A 21,259-nucleotide genomic window follows, 5' to 3' on the forward strand; every position below is an offset into this window, starting at 1 on the left:
CGCCGCTGGATTGTTCCCACACGAAGACGCATTTCACTACGTCATCGGGGCCTTGCGGCAGACACGTGCACAGCTTCAGTTTGGCGTGTGCCCCTTGCACGTGCTAGGAACAATATCGCATGAAAATCTGCGCATGACGTGAGCGACATACCTGCACCGAAAACACAGCGCCATGTAGTGGGGCAAACAGGAACGACACAAACGAAGCGTGTGTGGAAGGGCTTCGAGGCGGTCGTAGTATCGGCGACTTGAAGACAGCGTAGAGTTGGGCGACACATTCGTCGAATGCCAAATCTTTGCGCTGGGTTTTGTGCAGGATGTGAGCCAACGACAATTCCAGCTCTGGGTTCACTGCGTCCGCCCAAGGTGCTGCAAAGCAGTCGATAAATTGCAAGCAGTTGAGAGGCGTTGGTTGCTTCGCGGTGGCCTGGAAGCCGTAGATACTGCGCCACTTCGTCATGCGAGTGAAGACCTCGTCCTCGTCGTCGAACAAAGCGGGCGAAAACGGCTTGGTCGTCACTTCCTACGACAACAAACATCCCCCCGATCGATGAAAAAAGCCACCCCACCTTGGATGGTCACGCAACGGACACGCCATGCCGAGCAACGTGTGGGACGAACCTGTTCGAGGTCGACAAACCCCTGAGCTAGGCGCAATTTCCATTCGAGGTTGAACAGAAAGAGCAAATCCGCAAAGTTCGCCTGGGTCTCTCCCCACTCCCTCCCTTGCCTTGCGACCTGGAATCGAAGTCACATGCGTCGTTGTCCTTGACATGGTCCGCTTACCTCGAGCAGGATCGTGAGAGTATCTCGATGGAAGGACGCGTGAAGTGCTCCCATCTTTTGCTCATGCAGAGTTTCGACCACCGATTCAACTCCTTCGATCGTCTTGAGGCTCTTCATCTGGTCGAGGACAGTCGCCGTCAAGCTTGGCTTGGTCAAACATTTCTCGATCCCATCGATCAACTGATGCACGATGTACGACTCGTGCTCCCCCTTGGCCTAGTTTTGCAGTCTCAGCCATTCATGGTCAAACAATCCACTTACTCTTGACTTGTACTGGACTTCTGTCGTGATGCTGTTCGCGTCGAGCTCCACTTGGTACACAGCACTCTCGCCGCTGGATTGTTCCCACACGAAGACGCATTTCACTACGTCATCGGGGCCTTGCGGCAGACACGTGCACAGCTTCAGTTTGGCGTGTGCCCCTAGCGGCAAACACAGCACCCGCGGGCCGTGGCGAGCTCGCCAAACTTCGACAAGACCTCGCCTCGCCGAGTAGAATACCATGTACAGACCGTCGTTGTGTGTCATCCAGCCGCACTGGGCATCGCGATATCTACTCAAAGCTCAAATTTTACAACGGCTGGAGGCACACATACCCCTTCCAGAGCCGAATAACTAGCATCGACGTTGTGTCAATGAGAAATATGCGACCCAACGTGTCCGGGACAAGGGCCAACTTTCCGTTCGGGGACACATTGAGGTCCCGTGCGCGGCGGCGATGACTGTCTGGCATTCCCAATGCCACATGAATACCTAAATCGGACGGGACGGCGTCGACCGTATCGTTGACTTTGTCTTGAGGCCATCCCCAATTCTTCGCCAGCGACCAAACAGCACCGGCGGCGCGCGTCGCCACGGCGCTGGCTAGATGCGCAATTCGGAACAACGACGTGCCTTCGTGACCTGGCAGAGGATACAGGAGACGATGGAATGTCGAGAACGTACCAGCGTGGTAGAACCCGACAACGGGGTCACACCCAACAGCCATAAATGTCTGGAGACCCGCCCGGGGTTGTGACTGGAAGAGAGACGCCGGACGGGTGACCGCGCAAGGAAGCATGCCGATGATGTCGCGTTGGCCGTTGAGACTGTATTTTCGCCAGTATCGTTTCGGTGCCATCGAGTCCACAAGTTCCCATTCGATCACCACCAACGTCATGTCGACGAACAGCACGTACAATTCGCGAGTGTTTGGCTTGGCAGAATGGAAATTCCATTCGAGTCGGGCCACGGCGCCGTGGTGGCACTGCAACGCGAAGAGCACACCGCCAGAACGGTTGTACACGCACACGTCCCCGTTCGAATAGCCCAGTGCCACATCATACGTGTTTTCTGCTGTAAGTGCAGTGTGGAAGCGACCCGCAGTGGGCCTAATTGTCGAAATATCGCTGTCCTGTCGCTCAGCCAAGGTATCGGTCTGCACAGCAGGTTGAAGCTGGACTTCATCGCGTCCACTCGGTGCAAGCAACCATTGCTTCTTTGTGCTCTCTTCATACGCGCATGCCCATAGGTCGGGAGCTACGTCGAAGATGGCACTCACGGCGTATCGATACGTTCCGAGTTCTCGCATTTGTCGGCGATCTGCGCTGCGAAATCTTGGCGACCGACGTGACTGACAGAAGGAACCGTCCGGATAATCTCGTTAACATTGTCGTGCTACTAGTACTATTTTTTCTCGTGGAAAGAAAATACATGAGCATTCAATTTTGCACAGTAATTTTTAAGAGAAATCCGGATAACGTTGCATTACGCGTCGCGTCCCAAAGCATGCACAACATTCGGTCGGAGCTGAGCTTCCTCGACCGCAACCTCACGTACGCAAAGGAACGCGGCTTCGTCTATCCAAATGCAGGGCGCGTCACCATTTTACAAGACATCGCGGACGTCGGTGGAACGGTACAGCTCTTGAACACTCCAACGTTGACCTCAAGTGGAGTCACTAGGTGTGGGATGCCAGCATTGTCTTGAGCCACTACTTGGACAGCTTGGGCACCACGTAAGCAACAGCAATGCAAGGAATTGAATTATATAATTGTGCGATATACCTCTAGTGTATTGCAGGGAAAGTCGCTCGTCGAGCTTGGTGCAGGGACAGCCGTGCCAAGTACGACGCACGCAAGAAATCTTGGTGGTTTGCACGACTGACGACCTTTCTAGGCATTGTGGCATCGCGTCTCGGCGCCCGTGCTGTAGCCACCGACATGAAACAGGTGCTACTCTACACTGAAATGGCCATTCGCGGCAATTGCGATCAACTCCACCGGAATGGGAGGATTCGATGGCAAGAATTGATATGGGGTGCCTCTGGTGTCGGTCTGGAAGCGTTAAAGTCGACTGCATATGACTACATTGTTGGGGCAGACATCGTGTACAACGTCGAATTCTTCGAAGATCTGATCGAAACATTGCTGGCACTCTGTCCGATGGCGCTGGACCACGTCGAGCACCCGCATCCGACAACAATACTGCTCTGCTTTGAACAACGAAGAAGAAACCTCACGCCTCTTTGGGCTGCGATGGAAATGCATTTTCACGTCGACATGGTAACCAGCCCCATGCTCGACGCATGCAGACACGAGGCCAACGTGTTTTTGTATCAATTACGACGAAAACGTTAACAACATTGTGCAAGTGCCCCGACACAACGTCCTTCGAACGGCACGTTAATATCGACCAGAGACATCGACATGCCTTCAGACCGACCTCGAGTCACATTCCATGACGTCTGGTGAAGTTTGGAATCAAGGGACAGCCGACGATGTTTCTCATGCCTGCTACCGCCGCTGAATGACCGTAAGCCGAGCTCCTTGGTAGAGAGGGGTGCGCCAGACTCGTCCCAAAGGTGTGTGCCGAGAGTTAGATGGCGCCTCCGCGTGAACCTGGCGCTGCTTTTAGTTTGGTTCGAAAATGCCCAATAATAATGTTAGACAGAAATTTTTCCATCTACTATTAGTAATAGTATTGCTTCGATTTTTATTTATTTTCAAGTTTCTAGGGTCCATTCTGGTTGGAATTTGGGGGGGTGAATAAAATAGTGTCGATTTCAATAGTCCACAACATCCAAGGCAACAACCACCATGAGTACTCTGGCCGCGTCGTTCCTAGAAGACTTGGATGAACTCAGCGGCAGCAGCGAAGAGGAGGAAGATTTGAGACATGAGGAAGACGACGATGATGTGGATATGGACAACGAAGACGCGGAAGCCGTGGCTGCCGCAAAGCAAAAGCAACTGGATGTGGATGCGTTGCTCAAAGCAGCGGCAAACTCGGGGGCGGGTCTCGCTGCCGTTGCCCATTTGCGTCGGTCCGAATTCTACAGACAACACTTGGAGTCGGTGAAGATGTACATGCAGAAGGAAGCCACTGCCGATACGTTGACGCAAGACGCCCCTGAGTACAAGCTCGTTGTGGCATCCAACGATCTCATGGTGAAGTTGGATGACGAAATCATTGCTGTCCACCGATTCCTCGTCGAGATGTATGCAAAGAAGTTTCCAGAGCTTGAATCCCTCGTCCCTGGTCCCTTGGACTATGCTCGTGTTGTGCAACGTATCGGGAACGAAATGGACATGACCCTCGTTGATCTCTCGTCGCTCCTGCCCAGTGCCACCGTCATGGGTGTGTCGGTGACAGGGTCTACCACTTCGGGCAAGCCACTCTCCTCCAGCGACCTCGCTATTGTCGAAGAAACATGCACCGAATTGCTCGAGCTTGACAGCGACAAACTCCTTGTCCTTCGGTTCGTTGAAAACCGCATGAACTTCCTCGCCCCAAATCTCTCGGCGCTCCTCGGTACGCGTATCACGGCGCAGCTGGTGGGGTTGGCGGGCGGCGTCGACGAGCTTAGTCGCATTCCGTCGTGCAACATTCAAGTGCTGGGCCAGCGGAAGCAGGTGCTTTCGGGTTATTCGTCCATGTCAACATTAAAGCACACGGGCATCCTCTTTGGATGTGAACTCATTCAGTCCATCCCACAAGACCTCCGTCGAAAGGCGAATCGCGTCGTGGCTGGGAAAGTCGCGCTCGCTGCCCGCGTGGACTCCCAACCTCACCGGACCGCGACCATCGGCCAGCAGTTTTACAAAGAATTGCAAGAAAAGTTTGAAAAGTGGCAACAGCCCCAGAAAGCCAAGACCAAGAAGGCACTCCCTCGGCCCGATGAAAAGCCGCGACGAAAGCGGGGCGGAAAGCGGTATCGAAAGGTGAAGGAGCGCACGCAGCTCACGGACGTCCGCCGCGAGTGGAACCGGCAAACGTTTGCAGCATCGGGCGAAGAGTACGGGGACAACGCGATGGGCATCACAGTCGGTCGATTGGGTGCCGAGGGTTCCGGCCAATTGCGCGTGATCAAGAAGGCGCAGAAGCAGACGCTGCTCAAGCTCAAAGCTGCAAGCTTTGCATCTCAGAAGAATCACCAGCAGTCGGGCCTTGCCACGTCGCTGGCGTTCACGCCAGTGCAAGGCATCGAGCTCATGAACCCGTCTGCCGCGGCTGAACGAGTTCGCGAGGCCAACAAAAAATACTTCAACGCACAAAATGGCTTCGTGTCCACCATTAAAAAGTAACCCGGGGCCCTCCTCCGACCACATCAACAAGGCAATTGTTTGCTTGCCATCGATTGGAAACGAAATGTGGCTTTCTATACCAGCATTCTTCCCTGCACTCTGTCGTCGAGTTGGATTCATATGCGTGTCCCTGCCTTGTGTCGGAGCAGTCGTGCTCTCGAAGTCGCGAGAGGGGAGATGGACTTGATGGACTTGAGCGACGAGCACTGATTGCAACACAACCAGGGAGTGCATTGAAATCTTGTGGCGTTGTAGGGTTCATATCATGGTGGTGTATTAAAAGTACGGCTGATACTTTTGCTCGTAAATGAAGCAATACCGCGAGATATCCCGGGTGTGATCTGGTCGAGTGACGCGATGCAGCGTTCCAGGCACGCGTCCATCTGTCGCTCGGGTCAATGCCTTACCACAAAAGAGAACCCATTCTTTGTGCGGTGTACACACTTGCTCGACAGACAGCCACTGACCAGAGTGCGGGTCGAACACGTCGAGCCCCGCCACGTCCGTCACGGGCTCGATCACGTACAGACTTGGATCGATGTGTTCGAAAACGTTTTCGCTGTTCGATTGCCCTGTGCCGACTTTGTTGGGATAGTGCAGACCGTAGCACACGGACAGATCTTCTCCCGCCGATTGGTGCGCATGCGCAGAGTCCGTGATGTACCCGAGCGTTAACGACAAACTTTTGTCACAAATCGATTGGCACACCTTGAGCTACGACGAAATGACGTGGAATATGAGTCCAACGAATAGTCTGGAATAGGCAACTGTACGAGGGCAAGGTACTTTTCTTCAAAGTCTGCGCTGGGCCATTGCATGCGCGAGAGATCTCCCGCGTGGGCGCGAAAGCATTCGCGGACGTGGGTGCATTCGTACCCAGCATACCACATGGGCGTCTTGTTCTCGTTGCGGTATATGTACTTGCTTGTGCACACGTCTTTGCATGCACGGTCTTGCTCAAAGAATGCCTGCATGGCGGCACGCAAGTCCGTGTACAGAGCCTCCACCCTTTCACCAAGATCGGTCAACACCACAAATGTATGCCGTTCCATAAGTTCGTTGAACAGCGCTTTGTTTTTCCAGGTCAAGTCCTTCAGCTTCATGCGAGGACCGGGTTTCTGCGGAGTCGACGTTGTCTTGTCTGAATTCTCTGGTGCCATCACAGTCTTTTCAGCAGTCGCACTACCAACGCTTGCAGGCTTGCGTGCTCCATGCTCCAAGCAGTAGTACTGGAACGCGAGTGGCAGCGCTTCCATCTCGGGCAGCGTTGGCATCGAATCCACTTTGTCGAGTTTTTGCGCTGTCGCCTGCGATTCATATCCTGTGAAAATGAATGTCAAGGGTACCTGGATATCGAGTATTAAAGGTCCACTGCGAGGTTCAACTTGACCACCAACGAAACAAATTGGGGCACCATGATGCATCGGGTTTTGCAAGTATGGCATGTTTTTGAGCGGCACCAGCAGCTTCCACGCGGTGGGCGAAGTCTCTTGAAGAGGTCCTTTGCCAAGAAAGCCATACGAGACCCTCAGCCCGTGGATCTCAATGACGACGGCTTTGACGACGACGACTACGACGACGACGAGTTCGATGGAGACGAGTACGACTTCGACGACTTGGACGATGGCGACGTCGATTTTGACTTGGAAGACGAGATAGACGGCATGGAAGCCTTTGACGAGTCCATGGGAGACAATGCGAACGTCAAGGAGGAGGTGAAGAAAAAGGTCAGCGTCCGGCGAGCGAAACACTCCAAGCGAAAGTTCATCGACCGGATTCGCATTCGCGTCAAAGGAGGCATGGGAGGCAACGGGTGCACCAGCTTTGTGAGTACGATTGCATCATTCTTTTCAACAAACGCGCAAGCGACTTATGCGCTCTCCTTAGTGGAAGGCCCAGGACAAAAACGACCAAACGGAGGCCATGGCGGCGCCGGTGGCGACGTAATCATTCGCGTCGATCCTCGACTGCAAAACTTGTACAAGCCAACACATCATTATAACGGAGGCGATGGCTGGAACGGAATGCGTAAGACTCTCACACTTGGCTTGAGATCAATTAACGTTGGGCTCCTCCAGCAAACGATCGTGCTGGCCGCCGCGGTAGCGATGTGGTCGTGACGGTACCGCCAGGCACTATCGTCAAGCAAGTTGAGCGGGTATGTACTGGAATACTCGTTGTGTCATGTTGACCAAAACGAATTGTAGTTTGAACGATGGAATGATGAGCTAGACGACTACGAGACCGTAGATCGGCTGGAAAACTTGGTGGACTTGGACCGACCTGGCGCTGAGTTCATGGCTGCCGTGGGCGGCAAACCAGGTTTGGGCAGTCGAATCTTGGCGGGCAAAACCACCAAGTTTGGCGGACTGCGCAAAGTCATGGTAAGCGCAATTGCCGTGGCGATTTTAGTGGGCTAGACGACAGCATTGTAGCCTGAAGGCAAGAACGTGGGAGCAATGGGCACGTCGAACTACCTTGAATTGGAGCTCAAAACGATCGCCGACATCGGGTTGGTGGGGTACCCCAACGCAGGCAAGTCGACGCTGCTGCGATCGCTGTCGAAAGCGACCCCCGAAGTGGCGCCTTATCCGTTCACGACGTTGCATCCCAACGTCGGTGTGGTTGAGTTCCCTGTACAGCAGCTTCAGCATGTGCAAATTCTGTCAACCTGATGGGGTCCTTTTGTAGGACACGTACCGCTTCAGTGTGGCCGACCTGCCTGGGCTCATTGAAGGAGCCCATCGCAACGTGGGCCTCGGTCATTCCTTTCTGAGGCACATTGAGCGCACCAAAGTATGCCTTGCCAATTGTACCGATCCATGTCCTCTTGTTGTTCATATCTGTGGGTAGGTGTTGCTGTATGTCCTCGACACTGCTGGCACGGAAGGCCGAGACCCCGTGGAAGACTTCTACCATTTGCAGAATGAGCTGGAGCTATACGCACCCAACATTACGTCTCGCCCATCGTTGATTGCTGCCAACAAGATGGATGCGCCAGGTCTGGCTTGGCTTTGATTGCCCGCTGCTCATGATATCTGCGGCGTGGTGTGTAGGGGCTGACGTGAACCTGGGACGTTTGAAAAAAGCGGTGCAGTTGCCAGTGGTGCCTTTGAGGTATGCCTCGTCGGCGAACTCGTTGAGTGGACATTGATGATGTCTTGAAACTTGTGTAGTGCCTTGCATAAGGTGGACATCAAGATCCTGGCGTCGTCTGTGCGCTGGATGATCGAAAACTACAAGTCCATCGAGGACTAACTGCGTATTTCAATGGTTAGCGCGTAGCGTAAGCGAGCCGTCTTGCTGAAGGTCGTGTGGAGGGTTAGCTGGGTCGCATTGGCTGGGGTTTTAGTGATTGATAGCACTTGAGGGTGCCACACCATCAAATTGTACGAAAAGTTTGACCGGATGCATCTCATTGGCCAAAATACACCATACCTCACGTCAGGATTGGCTAATGAGCTTCTTTTCACGAATCACTCAAGTTTTCCGACACGGCCACATGCCGCAGAGGCCAGCCACCACTCCAACACAGTTTTCTACGACCGAACACAACTAGCCGACCATGATGCGCACGTTCATGAGCCACCCGACGCTCAGCGCCAACTGGAGTGGCGAGTACGAAGAGAAGTCTGCCGAATGGTTTGAGCTGTTCCTCGACTTGATTGTTGTGGCGGCATGTTCGAACGTGACTGAGAAACTCAAAGAGGACTTGACCCCTTACGGCCTTGTGCACTTTGTTGTCCTCACGAGCATGTACACCAGTAGTTGGACGTTGTATACGAGCTTCCATGCTCGATTCAATGAGAAGTCCCTGCTGCATTACCTCTGGCTGTACGTTTGGTTCGCTGGCCTCGGCGGCATGGTCCTTGCGGGGGAGCCGAGCACCGCATTTACAATTGGTCTCATCCTCATTCGCATTGCCCAATTGCTCATGTACACGACCGTGTACGTACTACTCCCTCAAAGCCGCTGCACGACCAAAGTGGACATGGTTTTTGTCGTGTTCAGCGTTGTGACTCTCTGCACCACGTTTGTGTTTCCCGAGGCGTGGACCGTTCCGTTGTACGCCGGCGTGTTGGTGTGGGAAGGTATCGTTCGGTTTGTGGCAGCTGCCCAGGGGTGGCTTCAGACCAAAGACTCGATTCGAATCCCGCTCAACATCGACCATTTCAACGAACGCGTGGGTTGCATGGTCATGGTGGCTCTTGGCGAAGCAGTCGTGAGCACGATCATCAACTTCAAGGACCCGTCGCTCCTTACTGCGCGTTTCTTCTTCATGATGCAACTTGGACTGCTCGTGATCTTCACGATGGCCATGTTCTACTTTGCCATTCAGCCGCCCCGCGAGTTTCACGCGATGCGTCGATCCGTGTACGCTGGCATCACCTTTTCGTGGTTGCACCTGTGTTTATACCCCACGCTCTTGGTCATTGGGGTCAGCCTCAAGCTCATCACGGACGCCGTCGTGGCCGACGAACGGCTCGAATCCACGCAAATGTGGTGGTTGTTTGGATCGCTTTCGGCTGCATTGACAAACATGCTGTGTATTCGTCTCGCGCACTACGGCGGTCGCCACCCCGCTCCAACAGACCCTGACTGCGTCAAAACGATCAAGTACACTTGGTGGGTTGTTGCTGGCGTGGCCCCGGTCGTGCCGCTTGTGCTTGGTGCAGGGCTGCAAGGGTTTTTCGGCGATACGGTCGATCCGATTTACGCCCTGCTCGTAGCTGCAACATTTAACGTGTCGTTTGTGATTTTGGAAACGGCCGTCATGAACAAGCTGGTGAAGTTGGGCCATGGCAAGCTCGGTGGTAACAACGAGCACACCCCCTTGGTGAAGTCGGTGGAGTCCCACTAAGGTTCAATACAGACACCTCGAGTCTTGCATCCGAGCGACTGGCAGCACGCAGTGGACCTTGTCTACTACAACGACGTGGGGAAAGTGGCCATCTTGACCGAGTTTCCTGCAGCTGCCAACGAACTGTTCGGCCGGAGTAGACGAGTGTTGTCGTGTACGTGTTTTCGTTCGCGACCTTTCAAGATCGACCGAGCGATAGCCAAGCAACCAATCAAATCCAGCGTTGAAATCGCACAACGATTGGTCCATTGGGACGCTGGAGAGATTTCGATTATGACACGAGATGCTGCCGGCGACTTGACCAACTTGGGGATCTGCCGTGACTTGCTGGACAACCAGGAGGCCACAAAGTCGATTCTCATCGTGGGCGACGGCAACTTTTCCTATGCTTGTGCGTTTGTTCGAAGTGTGCTGAAGTTCGACCCAACTGGCGACGTCCTTGGCCGGATGCACATCCGTGCAACGTCTCTCGACACTCACGAAGAGCTTCTTCGCATGTATCCAGGCGCGGCAGCGCATTTCCAAGAGCTTCACGGTCACAGCACTGTCCGTGTACTACATGGCATCAACGGAACGAAACTCGACGAATGCAAGGACACTCTCGGCATCTCGTCGTTTGACCGTATCGTGTTCAACTTTCCGCATTACGCAGAAGGCGGCAACAAGCGAAACAAGATCAACAAACATCGCCAGCTCCTGACTCAATTCTTTCAAAGCTGCACGTCAGTCTTGGCGAGCGATGGCCAAGTGTGGGTCACATTGTGTGCTGGGCAAGGCGGCACCCCCGAAGAAATAATTGTGCGGCCCGTGGGAGATACGTGGCAAGTGGCGCAATGTGCCGCGTCCGCAGCGCTCATGCTGTTCCATGTGCACCCTGTACCGACGGACGCGCTGTTCAAGCTAGGGTATAACAGCGTGGGTCACCGATTACAAGAGAAAGCGTTCCGCACACACGATAGCTTGACCCACATCTTTTGCCGCGAGTCGTTGGGAATCCTGGCGCACCATCCTCTGACGTGGACCCGTGACATCAGCTTTTGGATTGGGGCAGGTTTCACCGAAGACAAAATGGCTCACGTTGTCGAAGACGTGTACGGCCCCAAAGTCGACGTGTGCCTGGAGCACATCGATGAGTACACAAACGACCAAGGGCGGTACGCCAAAGGCTATCGACTAACCCTGTCGTCCAGGACGATGGCTCTCTCAAAGGAGTATGTGAACACCAAGACAGACGAAGTTACCGACGTGCTAGACATCTACGAGTGGTGACACTCGCGGGTCAAATGAAATACACCATCTCCATTTTCCGCGATGTCCAGTTTCTGTAGCATGCAAAGACTGTTCGGGCCAGCGTTCGTCCCTTCGGGACCATCGCGCAATGCCAGGTATACCTCGTCATCTCTTGAGACGCGATCCAGCGATCGCTTTCCCCGCGAACTAGCGCCATCATCACCCGACCTGAGTTGTGCACACAATGTATTCATGTTGCAGTATGAAATTGAACCGACATTCTCTACATTGAAGTCAAAGGAGGAAAAGCACGATAATGAATACCAGATCGCTTTCTGTGCCGTAAAACGGAAACGTGATCATGCACCGCTGCACCGTGCTTGTGGTGGCCACCTTCCTCGTGCTTCCGCAGGTCGTACTCGGCGTGGATGCGCTGCCTTGGACCACCATTCCACAGTTGTCCGCAACTCCAACCACAAGGACTGCGGCAGTCGCGAAGCCGACGATATCCGCGCCGAGCGATTGGACATACGAGGATCCAGCGACGACTGAATATGGTGCGGGAAACACGACGACAAACTCGTCAGGGAATCGCGTCGATCACCCTGCTACAATTCGCCTTCCCGTGTCAACCACAGCATTCACATCAAGTGGTATGCCGTTCGAGCCACCAACTGTGGAGCCCATGATGCCACCAACTCGACATGGAAATGACACCATCAACACTGTCCTGCCAGTCTCCATTGCGTTCGTTGCAGTGGCATTGTGTCTTGTGACTGTGGTGCTCTATCGACGCAATCAAAAGGCCCAGGTCGATCAACCTCAGCCACCATGGCTGCATTCGTTATCGAGTGGGCCGCCTACAACGGCATTTAAGTACACCGACACGGCGTCATTCGCTCCATATCACCCGAGCCTAGACACTTGCAACCTGTACAACGACGACGAAGTCTCGATGGTGGGGCCACTCTTTCTCAGCGAAGTCTCGTCCCTTGCGAGCCTCGATGTCGACTCAACTAGGTTCATGGAAATGGTACGCATGAAGGTACATGTGAGTCCTCCACAATGACCTGTGCCGATACGGACTTTATTCCGATCGAAACTTATCGGCTGGTTTTCGTGCCAGGCATGTTTCCTAACGTGAATACAATTCGACCAAAGTCCATTTTCTCAAGTTTCCACCCAGATACTAGCCTTCCACGCGCCCCAAAACCCAGGACACCCCTCTTCCAGTCTGATGGGGCGAATGCAAAGCTTACGTCCGGGGTGATGTTGCTTCTGCAGTGGTGAACTGTCGCGAACCACTGAAAGGTACACGCAGTACGAATCTCCTCCTCAGCTCTGACAGATGACATGACAGGGCGAAATTACTATATAAGGGAAATACATGAACGATGTGCAGCGACTTTGGTTGCTTTTTCACCAATGAGTGGGATCGTACCTCGACATGCACCATGTTTTTCGCGAATTTTAGCCAATCGACGCTAGTATACCTCATCCACCACACTCTCACCACAAACGCGCGACCCAAACAACCCCGGCACACATCCCAGACCCATGCCGCGAGATACTGGTGGACGCTGGCGATGCCTTGGTTGAACGTGTCCAGGCAGCCAGGGCTCGAAGGAATCCACTGGCCGTGGTAGCGGGCGCCCGGAGCGACCCGACGCCGCGCGACTCCCATCGCTCCATGGATCCCCGCGTTGTACGAAGTTGTTGCCGCGTTGCATGGTGCGCTGGATGTCCCGTTGGCTGATTGACATGTCTGTATCTCTTCTCCACGTTTGAAAGTCCGGCCACGAGCAATACTCAACGACCGGTCACACGCCACGAGCCTTGCCTGGCGACTCGTCCACGTCCGCCTTGGCCAGAGGCTCCGCCAGCCAAAGACACGCCCGCGTGCACCTTGCATCCGCTTCCCACCAACGAAAAAGGGCAACTTGACTTTCCGTGTTGGTGTCCAGATGCAACTCTCCTCGTTCAAGTAAAAGTCCCACCATGGGGATCCTCGTTATCAGAGTATGGATGGGTGCGAGGTTGGTTCGATCTGTGTGCGCTTGGCATTTTCGTAGTTGCTGCCGCAACTCCACGACTTCTGATACGCCATGGTGGCCGTCCTCAAGTCCATGCTCGCTCTTGTACTGGTGGCGTCGGTTGCAGGGCAAACCACCCCCAACCCGTCGCCCTCGAGCAGCCCCCCCACTCGTCCGCCTGACACAACCCCATCGCCCACAACGGCCCAAATGACGACGATTGCCCCCACGACGGCAGTTCCAACGACCACGACGCGGCCGTGGACGACACCAGTGGTAACGACGACTACCGTCCAGCCACCAACAACAGCCGCGCCGCAAACGACAGCAACTACAGCGCCTACCAAACCACTCACGGAAGCCGTCATGACCACGGCGGCCCCGCCTACGACAACGATTCCCGCCACACCCGAACCAACGTCTGAAAGCACGCAAGAGCCGGCGCCCGTCAAACAAGCCATGGCAACTACAGTCGCTCCCGACTCCAGTTCCTCGGACTCGTTCAACGTGACAACAATTGTCCTTGTGACAGTCCTCGCAGGTGCCTTGGTTGTCGCGGCTATTCTGGTCTACCGGCGGCGCCTGCGGGCGGCGCAGGCGGAGCGGACCACGAAAATCAGCTACCCTCTGTCCCCCGGGCACATTTTCTCGTCGTCGACGCCGTACTCGGAAGTGTTCATCCGACCGAGCGAGATCATGTCGCCATGGAGCGACGGTTACGAGTCGGCGCGATTCCAAGAAATGGTCCGCACCCGCGTTAACTTGTCTTAGATTCCGTCGGGCATCATTAATTTAACATCGCTTTCATTGTCCATGGCTACAGCTCGTGCTCGCCGTTAGCCTGGCGTGCGGCGCACAGCAATGAATTGGTTGAGCGGACGGCCATGGTCCGAGTCGGACTCGAACACGTTCAGCAACACGTCAAAGTCTTGTGCAAACAACGTGGCCAACTCATCGCGGCGGAGAATGTCGCGGGGTTTGGAAGGATGCTGCCATCGCCATTGACCGTCAGCTGGCATGGCAAAGTGCGACCAGGCAAAGATACCACCGACAGGCAGGACGTCGCGCACGACGGTCAGGAGATCTCTGTGGAGAAACCGGCAACCAAAGACACATTGGACGTCGCTCTGGTGGCGTTCCAGCATGCGCTGGACCGCATCCAGCTTGCGGAGGTCCATTTGGACAAAGGAGTACGCATCATGCACTCGTCGTCGCCTCGCGAATGCCGTCGTTGTAGCCATGCCTGTCTTGTTGTGATCAACTCCACAAAACCGCCATGACGTGGCGCCTTGAGCTTGCAACTCCTCTGCGAGGAACATAATATCTCGGCCCGAGCCGCAACCGAGGTCGAACACGACTGGAGATGGCGTTGGCGCTGATGCTGCAGTGGTTGCTGCTTGTATCAAGCGAGGTAGTAGATGCGTCATGAGACTGTTCGGAGTCCACAACCTTGCAAGTGGATAAGGACGAGGGGTGTCTGGAGCCGCGACGATGGCCAACTTGAGAGCTGCGGCACGTGTGGCGGGAGTGTCCAGGACGTAGAACTCGACTTGCCATGGGTGTTTGGTTGGGTGGAGATCGGCATTGGTGAACCAGTCGACTTGGTCGTCTGCATTGGCAGGCGAGCACAGCAGCGCGAACCGTGTGGATCGAGACGGGTATTCTAGGACATGGCAAGTCAGCACTGGACGAATAGCGCCCATCACGGCGCACCCACCATGCGAACGCAGCTTTTGCTCGGACCACGGAATGTTCACCTAGAGTTGCCCATCAGCACGTCGACAAACTCTGGTACAAGTGGCAACCACAACGTTCGAAGTAAACTCGTACGTCAGCTCAGACTGCTCTCTCAAGTCGAGGAGAAAGATTCCCGCCGCATGCCATGCCTCGAGCGTTGCCCGGGGAAGCGTCGTCGTTGCCTTGGCTGTGCTGTCCATCTGCAAGATTCGAGGTACACCCACCTTGATTGGTCAAGCAATCAAGCCGCACCCAATCAATTCTGAAGGTATTGCACAATGGTCGTGGTGGATGGCTAGCGGCGGCGGCCTAGTCATGCTGCTCGACAAAGCAATTTCTCCACTGCCTGCAATACGCCACCAAGGGCAACACAGCCTCGCGGTGGCTTGAAGAGGCAAGCGCCGGCAAGCACTCTCCACAACAACATGAAAAGATTCCATTAAGGTGCAATGCGTCGCTGGAGTTGCTCGAGGAGCTTTTGCTTGACTTGGTCTCGCGTCCACTGGACAACGCTTTCCAAATTTGCATCGGCTTCATCGTTGTCGTCAATCGAGTCGACGGACCGCTTCAACGACACTTTGGTCGTGATGGCCAAGTGACCCGCTTTCTCCTTGGCAAGGGTTTCCTTCAGCGACGCCAAGCATGCCGTGTACCGAGGCACGAGGGTCTTCATGTGGTTTATATCGTACGCATACGACTGCAGCTCCGACTTCTTTGCCTTGGCGAGCATGCGGGACAGTCCCTTTGTTTGACCTCGCTTGACCAAGGTAATCGCTCGCCCGGCACGACCGGCGCGGGCCGTGCGCCCCACGCGATGGATGTACGTCTTGAGGTACGGAGGGACGTCGTAGTTGATGACGTTGCTGACGTGGGCAATGTCCATACCGCGGGCCATGGCATCCGAGCACACCACGACCTTGATCGCACCATTCTTGCATTGCTGGACGAGTTGCGATCGCTGCTTTTGAGTAAGACCACTGGAGTACTCCCGCACGCCTATGCATCATGACGTCACCAACATTTCATGACGTGATGCGGCTTACTCTGCGGCTCCGACGAGAAGAGCTGCAGCAGACGGCACAGACGATGCGTCGCATTGATCGACGAAGTAAATACAATCGTGAGCTGCGACTCGAACGTGTGCAGCAGCTCGAGCAGCACCAGTGGCTTCTCTGTACTGTCACATTCAATCATGCTTTCGTCCAAATTCGCCGGCGTAGCAAACAAATTGTCGTCCAACGCGTCGTTGACTGTGATGAGTTCAGCGTGGGGCATGCCGATGGCGGCGAGTTTCCGAGGGTTCCGCGTCAGAGTCGCGGAAAGCAAGATGCGAATGAGCGGAATGCGGATGCGGTGGGGGTTCTTGCCGTCCGCCCGGCGGATTGTTGAAGGGTGCAAGGATGCACCCGCGACCAAGTCTACAAGCAAGTCAGACGATGTGGACCTTGTGGCAATGGAACCTTACTTTCGACACTGGTTTCGGTCACGTAGATGCTGTGGTATAGCTTTGTAATCCAGTCTTGGTACGACTGATTCAAAAGGCGATCGGCTTCGTCCACCACAACAAACTGCACGTGTTGCAGGGTGAAATGCGGGGTTTGCTCGATGTGGTCCACCAACCGACCGGGTGTGGCCACAAGGATGTCCACGAGACTGAGCCCATCGGGTCCGATCAAGTGCTGTTGCTCTGTTGAGAAGTTGGATTGACCCATCGCCACGCCGCATGTGAGAGGCGTGCCAGCAATAAGGGCATCGAACACTTTCTTCACCTGGACGACCAAATCGCGCGATGGAACAACAACGACGGCGCGCAATCGACGGACCACGCGCGAAACTAGACGCTGGACAATGGGTAGCACATACACCATCGTTTTGCCGCTACCCGTGGGGGCGTTGATGCACAAGTCCTTGGTGTATCCCGTGGCGAGAATCTTTGGAATCGTCACATGCTGAATTGGAAAAAAAGAATGGATGCCGCAAGTCGCGAGGTTGCGACGGACTTGAGGGTCGAGATCGATGTTGTAGTCTGCTTTGGACCAGTGGACCTCGTCCTCCGCCACGTCGACGGCGACAGTAGCGTGCGCTTCCGCGGCAACCATGGTACTTCGTGATGGTTGGTGCTTGAATTTGATCTTTTATCCGGAAACTTAGTCCGGATATCGCATCCTCTCGTAGCTTTCAAAAGATGTCAAGGTGGCCGCTGTGGTCGATCGCAACGTTTGGCGGCCTCTGTGCCGCTCTTCTGAGCCTCCATGCTCTGGATGCATCGAGATCACCCTCTCAATTGCTTAGGAAGTCAACCCCACCGGGCTTCAGCGATTTCCAGAAGCAGTACCTGTGCGTGTACTGGATCGTCATGTTTGCAGACTGGTTGCAAGGTCCCAACATGTACACGCTGTACCAGGTCATGGCATGGCGCCCAACGATGGGAGCGTCACGTTGTCTTGCTGTAGAGTTACGACATGGATGTCGGAGCGCTCTTCATGATTGGGTTCACGTCGTCCGCCGTGTGTAGCAGTGCCGTCGGTCGCCTTGTCGACACCCACGGCCGCAAACACGCTTGTGTGGTGTTTTGCCTTCTTGAAGTACGCATGACGTAGTACCTCATGCGCGACACGCTCTTGATCTCCTTACACGACTACAGATTGTCATCAACGTGCTCGAACACGTACCGAACTTCACCGTCCTTGCGATTGGACGTGTCTTGGGTGGCATATCCACGGCACTTCTCTTTTCCGCGTTTGAAAGCTGGATGGTGGGCGAGCACCGCCGTCGACGTACGCGTAAAAAACACCCCCTGTTTGATTCAGTTCCTTCTGCCATGAATAGGCTTCCCAGACGAACTCCTAGAATCAACGTTTGCCCTCGCCGCTGAAGGCAACGGGCTCGTCGCCATAGGTGCAGGCGTCGCAGCTCAAGTAGCTTCCGATGCACACGGAGATATCGCACCGTTCCAACTCGCAATTGCAGCGACTCTCGTTGCCTTGCTCTGTATCTGGCACTTGTGGCCATCGGACACTCCGTCGCAATCCTCTGCAGAGCCACACCACTGCGCCACGGCACAGCCATCTACGCCGTGGACATGGCCGGTGCTAGGTCTCGGTCTCACGTACAGTCTGTTTGAAGGTGCCATGTATGTATTTGGTACGCTGAACGGACCTGCGGTGCATCCTGCCGACAACCTCACCACCTCCTCCAGTGTTCCTTTGGGTCCCGGCTCTGCAGTCGCTTTGCGACGACCCGCACCAAGTTCCTGTTGGCCTCGTATTTGCTTCGTTCATGCTGTGCTTGGCCATCGGCGGGAAAGTAGTGCGCGGCGTGCCGCATAGTTCCTTGTCCTCCGTCTTTGCCATCCTCCATGGCGTCGCTGCACTCTGCATGGCCATCTCTGCTGTATGTACTGGTCGTCCTGTGTGGAGCATACCTGAACGCGCTCGTGGTAGATGGAATGGGGGTTTGGGTGGACGCTCGGCGCCTTTCTAGCGTTTGAAGTGGGTGAAATTGCGCTGTCGATACAAAGGTTGTCAATGTGCTTCGTCCTGTAGATCTGCGTCGGCATGTACTTCCCAGTCGCGGCCACGTTGCGGGCCACCACCTTCCCCGAGGCAACGATGAGCACCATCATGACAACGTTCCGCCTTCCCACAAACGCCATTGTGCTCGTGGGCACCCAAATGTTGTCCTGGCCATTCTCATCGTCACATGTCTTTTTGCTTTGCGTGGTGGTCCATGGGATTGCGGCAGCGTTATCCACGACTGTGAATGCGTCGATCCAGCACAAAACATCGAGACATCGCGATTGACACGCCCACCCACAAGATTTCTTAATGCCTTCTTAATGTCGAAGCAGACGCGGTCGACAATTCCGATTTCTTCGAGTCCGACTTGTGAAGGTACACGTACATGAACACGATGAGTACCTGCGCGCAGAGTGAGTCAAGGATTCGGAAAGAGCGCACTCGCTCCATGACAAGGCCAGTCGAAATGAACTTACCAGGACAATCACGACCGCGAGAATGTACAGTTTGACATTTTGCAGCCACAACGTGCGGCGCAGGTTGCGGCTCGACTTTGCGAACGCATCCGCCGACGAGCTAGGGACAACGAGGTGAGGACAGCTGGAGGAAAGGCTCGGGAGAATGGGTACACACGCACTTGAGGGACTCAGACTTGTCGACAAGTAAATCGATCTTGTCTCCTCGCTCGAGCACCTTGCCAATGTTCTGCTGCATGGAATCCTTGACGTTGTCGAGATCCTTCCGCAGCGCTTCGAGTTTTTGCATTCCTCCCTGGGACGACAGCATCTCCATGTGCGTCTTCAGGATCGAACCAAAGTCGCGTTGCATATCGAGTTTCAACTTGGTCATTTTCCCACGGACACCAAACTGTTCCTCAAATTGGGCCTGGATATGCTTGAGGAAGGCCGTGACGGCCCCGCGGCCCACGGATGCGTCCGCCACACATATATATGCCACTTCATTCTCCACAAGGTAGCTGTACGTCTTTCCTTCGCAGTCGATGGCCTCCATCTCCAATTCGATCTTCTCAAAGTTGAGCTTCTTGGTCAGCTGGACAGCGATTTCCTTGACCTTCTTGCCACTGTTCGTCGGACTCATGGCCCCCCCTCCATTATATTCGCACTCAGCGAGCGGGCAATGCTTATTTGCGACCACACAGTACGAGATCGGCATCACCGCAGCGCACTCGACCGCGGCCCAAGGTGTCGATGACCAGTTTGAAAAACGGACGAGTTTTCAACGGCAGCAGGCGGTCACCCATCGCAAATTTTTTTGCAATAGATAAAAAAATAATGTATTCCCTGGGAGCGACCAAATGTTGGAACAGTATTATTTACAGTTGGAGAAATAAATAGTTCGTTGTTGTATAGAATAATGAGATCGCGGATCGATGCTGCACGTTCAGCAGCACACCAGAAGCGCCTGACCGAAGTAGATGGAGCTCGGGCAGTACGAGTCGGTCCGGGCAAGCGTGTATGGCGCTGTGGACTTTCCTGCGACGCAGCCAACTGTTGTCTTGCAGACGCTGTTCACGATGGACGAGGATGAGTCGCCAAACATGACAAGGTATGGCACGCAATTGGCCGCAGGCGTCGTCGACGAAGTTGATGCGGCCACGGTACTGTTCACTGCGTTCCACAGCCACTCGAGCAAAGATTTCAACAAGTTTCCATCGCTCGATGTTGGTGCTGGAGTTGGTTTCGGTGTTGTCGTTGTGGCGACTGGATTCATTGTCGGCGTCGCAGTCGTTGTAATCGGCGAAACTTTTGTGGTTGGAGCTAGAGTCGTTGCTGTTGCCATCGTGGTCGTTGGGGCTAGAGTCGTCGTTGTCACAACGGAGGTCGTGGAAGCAGCGGTGGAAGGGACTCCAGTCGCACCTTCGGTACTTGTTGGGGTCGTTGGTGCAGTCGTGCCAGCGAGAACTCCATTCTGCGTCGTCGTCGTGGGAGCTTTGGTCGTGGCTGCCGGAGGAAAAACACACTGCCAAACCTGCGCCACGTACGTACACACAGCATCTTGCGGGGCAACGCACGTCCCCGTCGCGGCATTCCACGACCTCATTGTCGAGTTGCAAGGGGCTCCCGATGACACCGTGCCTTGAAGTGGGCACAACGTGCCCTGGGGAGCGCAAGTCCCGGTGCCGCCACACAGAAGCGCCTTGGACGCAGCGGACACTGCGAATGACGAGTCGTTGACAACTGCAACGATCCAAGTTCCTGGCGCAATCGTGATGGCGGGAGGGGACGTAGAGCACCCCTGCGATGGAAATATGCACCCCCATGTGCCACCGGATTGATTCGTCCCGGTCACAAGTCCACACACAGCGTCTTCAGGTGCAACGCAAGCTTTGGTTGTGGCATTCCACGACGGAATCCCGGGACCACAGCCAACCACAGGGACATCCCCCTTCAGTGGGCAACGCTTGCCAACCGATGAACAACCATCGCCTCCGCAAATTGGCACGCTTCCCGCAGGTGATGATGGAAATCCATACGTTGCATCTTTGCAAACGCTCACCAGTGTCAATCC

General features: G+C 54.8%; 13 protein-coding genes across 16 annotated transcripts in view; 8 read left to right on the forward strand and 5 right to left on the reverse strand.

Moving 5' to 3' along the window:
- H310_06401 (hypothetical protein) overlaps nucleotides 1-2,407 on the reverse strand; it is a 7,111-nt gene extending 4,704 nt beyond the window's left edge. For 2 of the 4 annotated variants that reach the window (XM_008871455.1, XM_008871453.1), the window contains exons 1-6: nucleotides 1,732-2,407; nucleotides 1,383-1,689; nucleotides 1,048-1,339; nucleotides 787-1,002; nucleotides 622-738; nucleotides 152-523 (exon numbers count right to left, since the gene is read on the reverse strand). In XM_008871455.1, the coding sequence (XP_008869677.1) occupies nucleotides 152-523; nucleotides 622-738; nucleotides 787-1,002; nucleotides 1,048-1,339; nucleotides 1,383-1,689; nucleotides 1,732-2,356 (1,929 nt within the window). In that variant the 5' untranslated portion in view covers nucleotides 2,357-2,407. Of the gene's footprint in view, nucleotides 1-151; nucleotides 524-621; nucleotides 739-786; nucleotides 1,003-1,047; nucleotides 1,340-1,382 lie in introns of all 4 variants that reach the window. The other 2 variants (XM_008871454.1, XM_008871456.1) reach the window with 2 other exon arrangements.
- Nucleotides 2,408-2,490: 83 nt separating this feature from the next.
- On the forward strand, nucleotides 2,491-3,728 carry H310_06402 (hypothetical protein). The gene is made up of 4 exons (XM_008871457.1): nucleotides 2,491-2,682; nucleotides 2,730-2,782; nucleotides 2,838-2,890; nucleotides 2,944-3,728. The coding sequence occupies exons 1-4, from the start codon at nucleotides 2,554-2,556 to the stop codon at nucleotides 3,402-3,404; spliced, it is 696 nt and encodes a 231-aa protein (XP_008869679.1). The 5' UTR covers nucleotides 2,491-2,553; the 3' UTR covers nucleotides 3,405-3,728.
- Nucleotides 3,729-3,830: 102 nt separating this feature from the next.
- Nucleotides 3,831-5,727, forward strand: H310_06403 (hypothetical protein). The gene has a single exon (XM_008871458.1). It carries the CDS (start codon nucleotides 3,864-3,866, stop codon nucleotides 5,349-5,351), a length of 1,488 nt encoding a protein of 495 aa, XP_008869680.1. The 5' UTR covers nucleotides 3,831-3,863; the 3' UTR covers nucleotides 5,352-5,727.
- H310_06404 (hypothetical protein) lies at nucleotides 5,598-6,641 on the reverse strand. Its single transcript, XM_008871459.1, has 2 exons — nucleotides 6,125-6,641; nucleotides 5,598-6,065 (listed from the first exon to the last, which is right to left on the reverse strand). The coding sequence occupies exons 1-2, from the start codon at nucleotides 6,623-6,625 to the stop codon at nucleotides 5,628-5,630; spliced, it is 939 nt and encodes a 312-aa protein (XP_008869681.1). The 5' UTR covers nucleotides 6,626-6,641; the 3' UTR covers nucleotides 5,598-5,627.
- Nucleotides 6,642-6,752: 111 nt separating this feature from the next.
- H310_06405 (obg family GTPase CgtA) lies at nucleotides 6,753-8,793 on the forward strand. The gene is made up of 9 exons (XM_008871460.1): nucleotides 6,753-7,181; nucleotides 7,239-7,379; nucleotides 7,430-7,509; nucleotides 7,559-7,735; nucleotides 7,787-7,987; nucleotides 8,043-8,147; nucleotides 8,205-8,352; nucleotides 8,408-8,468; nucleotides 8,528-8,793. The coding sequence occupies exons 1-9, from the start codon at nucleotides 6,767-6,769 to the stop codon at nucleotides 8,607-8,609; spliced, it is 1,410 nt and encodes a 469-aa protein (XP_008869682.1). The 5' UTR covers nucleotides 6,753-6,766; the 3' UTR covers nucleotides 8,610-8,793.
- A 37-nt stretch (nucleotides 8,794-8,830) lies between these two features.
- Nucleotides 8,831-10,243, forward strand: H310_06406 (hypothetical protein). The gene has a single exon (XM_008871461.1). The coding sequence runs from the start codon at nucleotides 8,917-8,919 to the stop codon at nucleotides 10,210-10,212; it is 1,296 nt and encodes a 431-aa protein (XP_008869683.1). The 5' UTR covers nucleotides 8,831-8,916; the 3' UTR covers nucleotides 10,213-10,243.
- A 37-nt stretch (nucleotides 10,244-10,280) lies between these two features.
- On the forward strand, nucleotides 10,281-11,522 carry H310_06407 (hypothetical protein). Its single transcript, XM_008871462.1, has one exon. The coding sequence runs from the start codon at nucleotides 10,486-10,488 to the stop codon at nucleotides 11,479-11,481; it is 996 nt and encodes a 331-aa protein (XP_008869684.1). The 5' UTR covers nucleotides 10,281-10,485; the 3' UTR covers nucleotides 11,482-11,522.
- Nucleotides 11,523-13,258: 1,736 nt separating this feature from the next.
- Nucleotides 13,259-14,289, forward strand: H310_06408 (hypothetical protein). The gene has a single exon (XM_008871463.1). The coding sequence runs from the start codon at nucleotides 13,548-13,550 to the stop codon at nucleotides 14,244-14,246; it is 699 nt and encodes a 232-aa protein (XP_008869685.1). The 5' UTR covers nucleotides 13,259-13,547; the 3' UTR covers nucleotides 14,247-14,289.
- Nucleotides 14,208-15,412, reverse strand: H310_06409 (hypothetical protein; the record flags this gene model as incomplete). Its single annotated transcript, XM_008871464.1, has 3 exons — nucleotides 14,208-15,138; nucleotides 15,193-15,232; nucleotides 15,281-15,412. The coding sequence occupies 3 exons, from the start codon at nucleotides 15,410-15,412 to the stop codon at nucleotides 14,312-14,314; spliced, it is 999 nt and encodes a 332-aa protein (XP_008869686.1). The 3' UTR covers nucleotides 14,208-14,311.
- A 214-nt stretch (nucleotides 15,413-15,626) lies between these two features.
- H310_06410 (hypothetical protein) lies at nucleotides 15,627-17,336 on the reverse strand. Its single transcript, XM_008871465.1, has 3 exons — nucleotides 16,678-17,336; nucleotides 16,256-16,630; nucleotides 15,627-16,208 (listed from the first exon to the last, which is right to left on the reverse strand). The coding sequence occupies exons 1-3, from the start codon at nucleotides 17,309-17,311 to the stop codon at nucleotides 15,652-15,654; spliced, it is 1,566 nt and encodes a 521-aa protein (XP_008869687.1). The 5' UTR covers nucleotides 17,312-17,336; the 3' UTR covers nucleotides 15,627-15,651.
- A 36-nt stretch (nucleotides 17,337-17,372) lies between these two features.
- Nucleotides 17,373-19,081, forward strand: H310_06411 (hypothetical protein). Its single transcript, XM_008871466.1, has 7 exons — nucleotides 17,373-17,616; nucleotides 17,666-17,797; nucleotides 17,857-17,989; nucleotides 18,042-18,356; nucleotides 18,412-18,605; nucleotides 18,656-18,703; nucleotides 18,758-19,081. The coding sequence occupies exons 1-7, from the start codon at nucleotides 17,398-17,400 to the stop codon at nucleotides 19,013-19,015; spliced, it is 1,299 nt and encodes a 432-aa protein (XP_008869688.1). The 5' UTR covers nucleotides 17,373-17,397; the 3' UTR covers nucleotides 19,016-19,081.
- On the reverse strand, nucleotides 18,935-19,996 carry H310_06412 (hypothetical protein). Its single transcript, XM_008871467.1, has 3 exons — nucleotides 19,368-19,996; nucleotides 19,207-19,306; nucleotides 18,935-19,132 (listed from the first exon to the last, which is right to left on the reverse strand). Exons 1-3 carry the CDS (start codon nucleotides 19,901-19,903, stop codon nucleotides 19,037-19,039), a joined length of 732 nt encoding a protein of 243 aa, XP_008869689.1. The 5' UTR covers nucleotides 19,904-19,996; the 3' UTR covers nucleotides 18,935-19,036.
- Nucleotides 19,997-20,111: 115 nt separating this feature from the next.
- On the forward strand, nucleotides 20,112-20,925 carry H310_06413 (hypothetical protein; the record flags this gene model as incomplete). The annotated part of the gene is made up of 2 exons (XM_008871468.1): nucleotides 20,112-20,415; nucleotides 20,513-20,925. Exons 1-2 carry the CDS (start codon nucleotides 20,166-20,168, stop codon nucleotides 20,923-20,925), a joined length of 663 nt encoding a protein of 220 aa, XP_008869690.1. The 5' UTR covers nucleotides 20,112-20,165.
- Nucleotides 20,926-21,259: the final 334 nt, after the last annotated feature.

The sequence above is a fragment of the Aphanomyces invadans genome, assembly GCF_000520115.1.
Source record: "Aphanomyces invadans strain NJM9701 unplaced genomic scaffold supercont1.11, whole genome shotgun sequence".
In the NCBI taxonomy this organism is placed as follows: Eukaryota; Oomycota; class Saprolegniomycetes; order Saprolegniales; family Verrucalvaceae; genus Aphanomyces; species Aphanomyces invadans.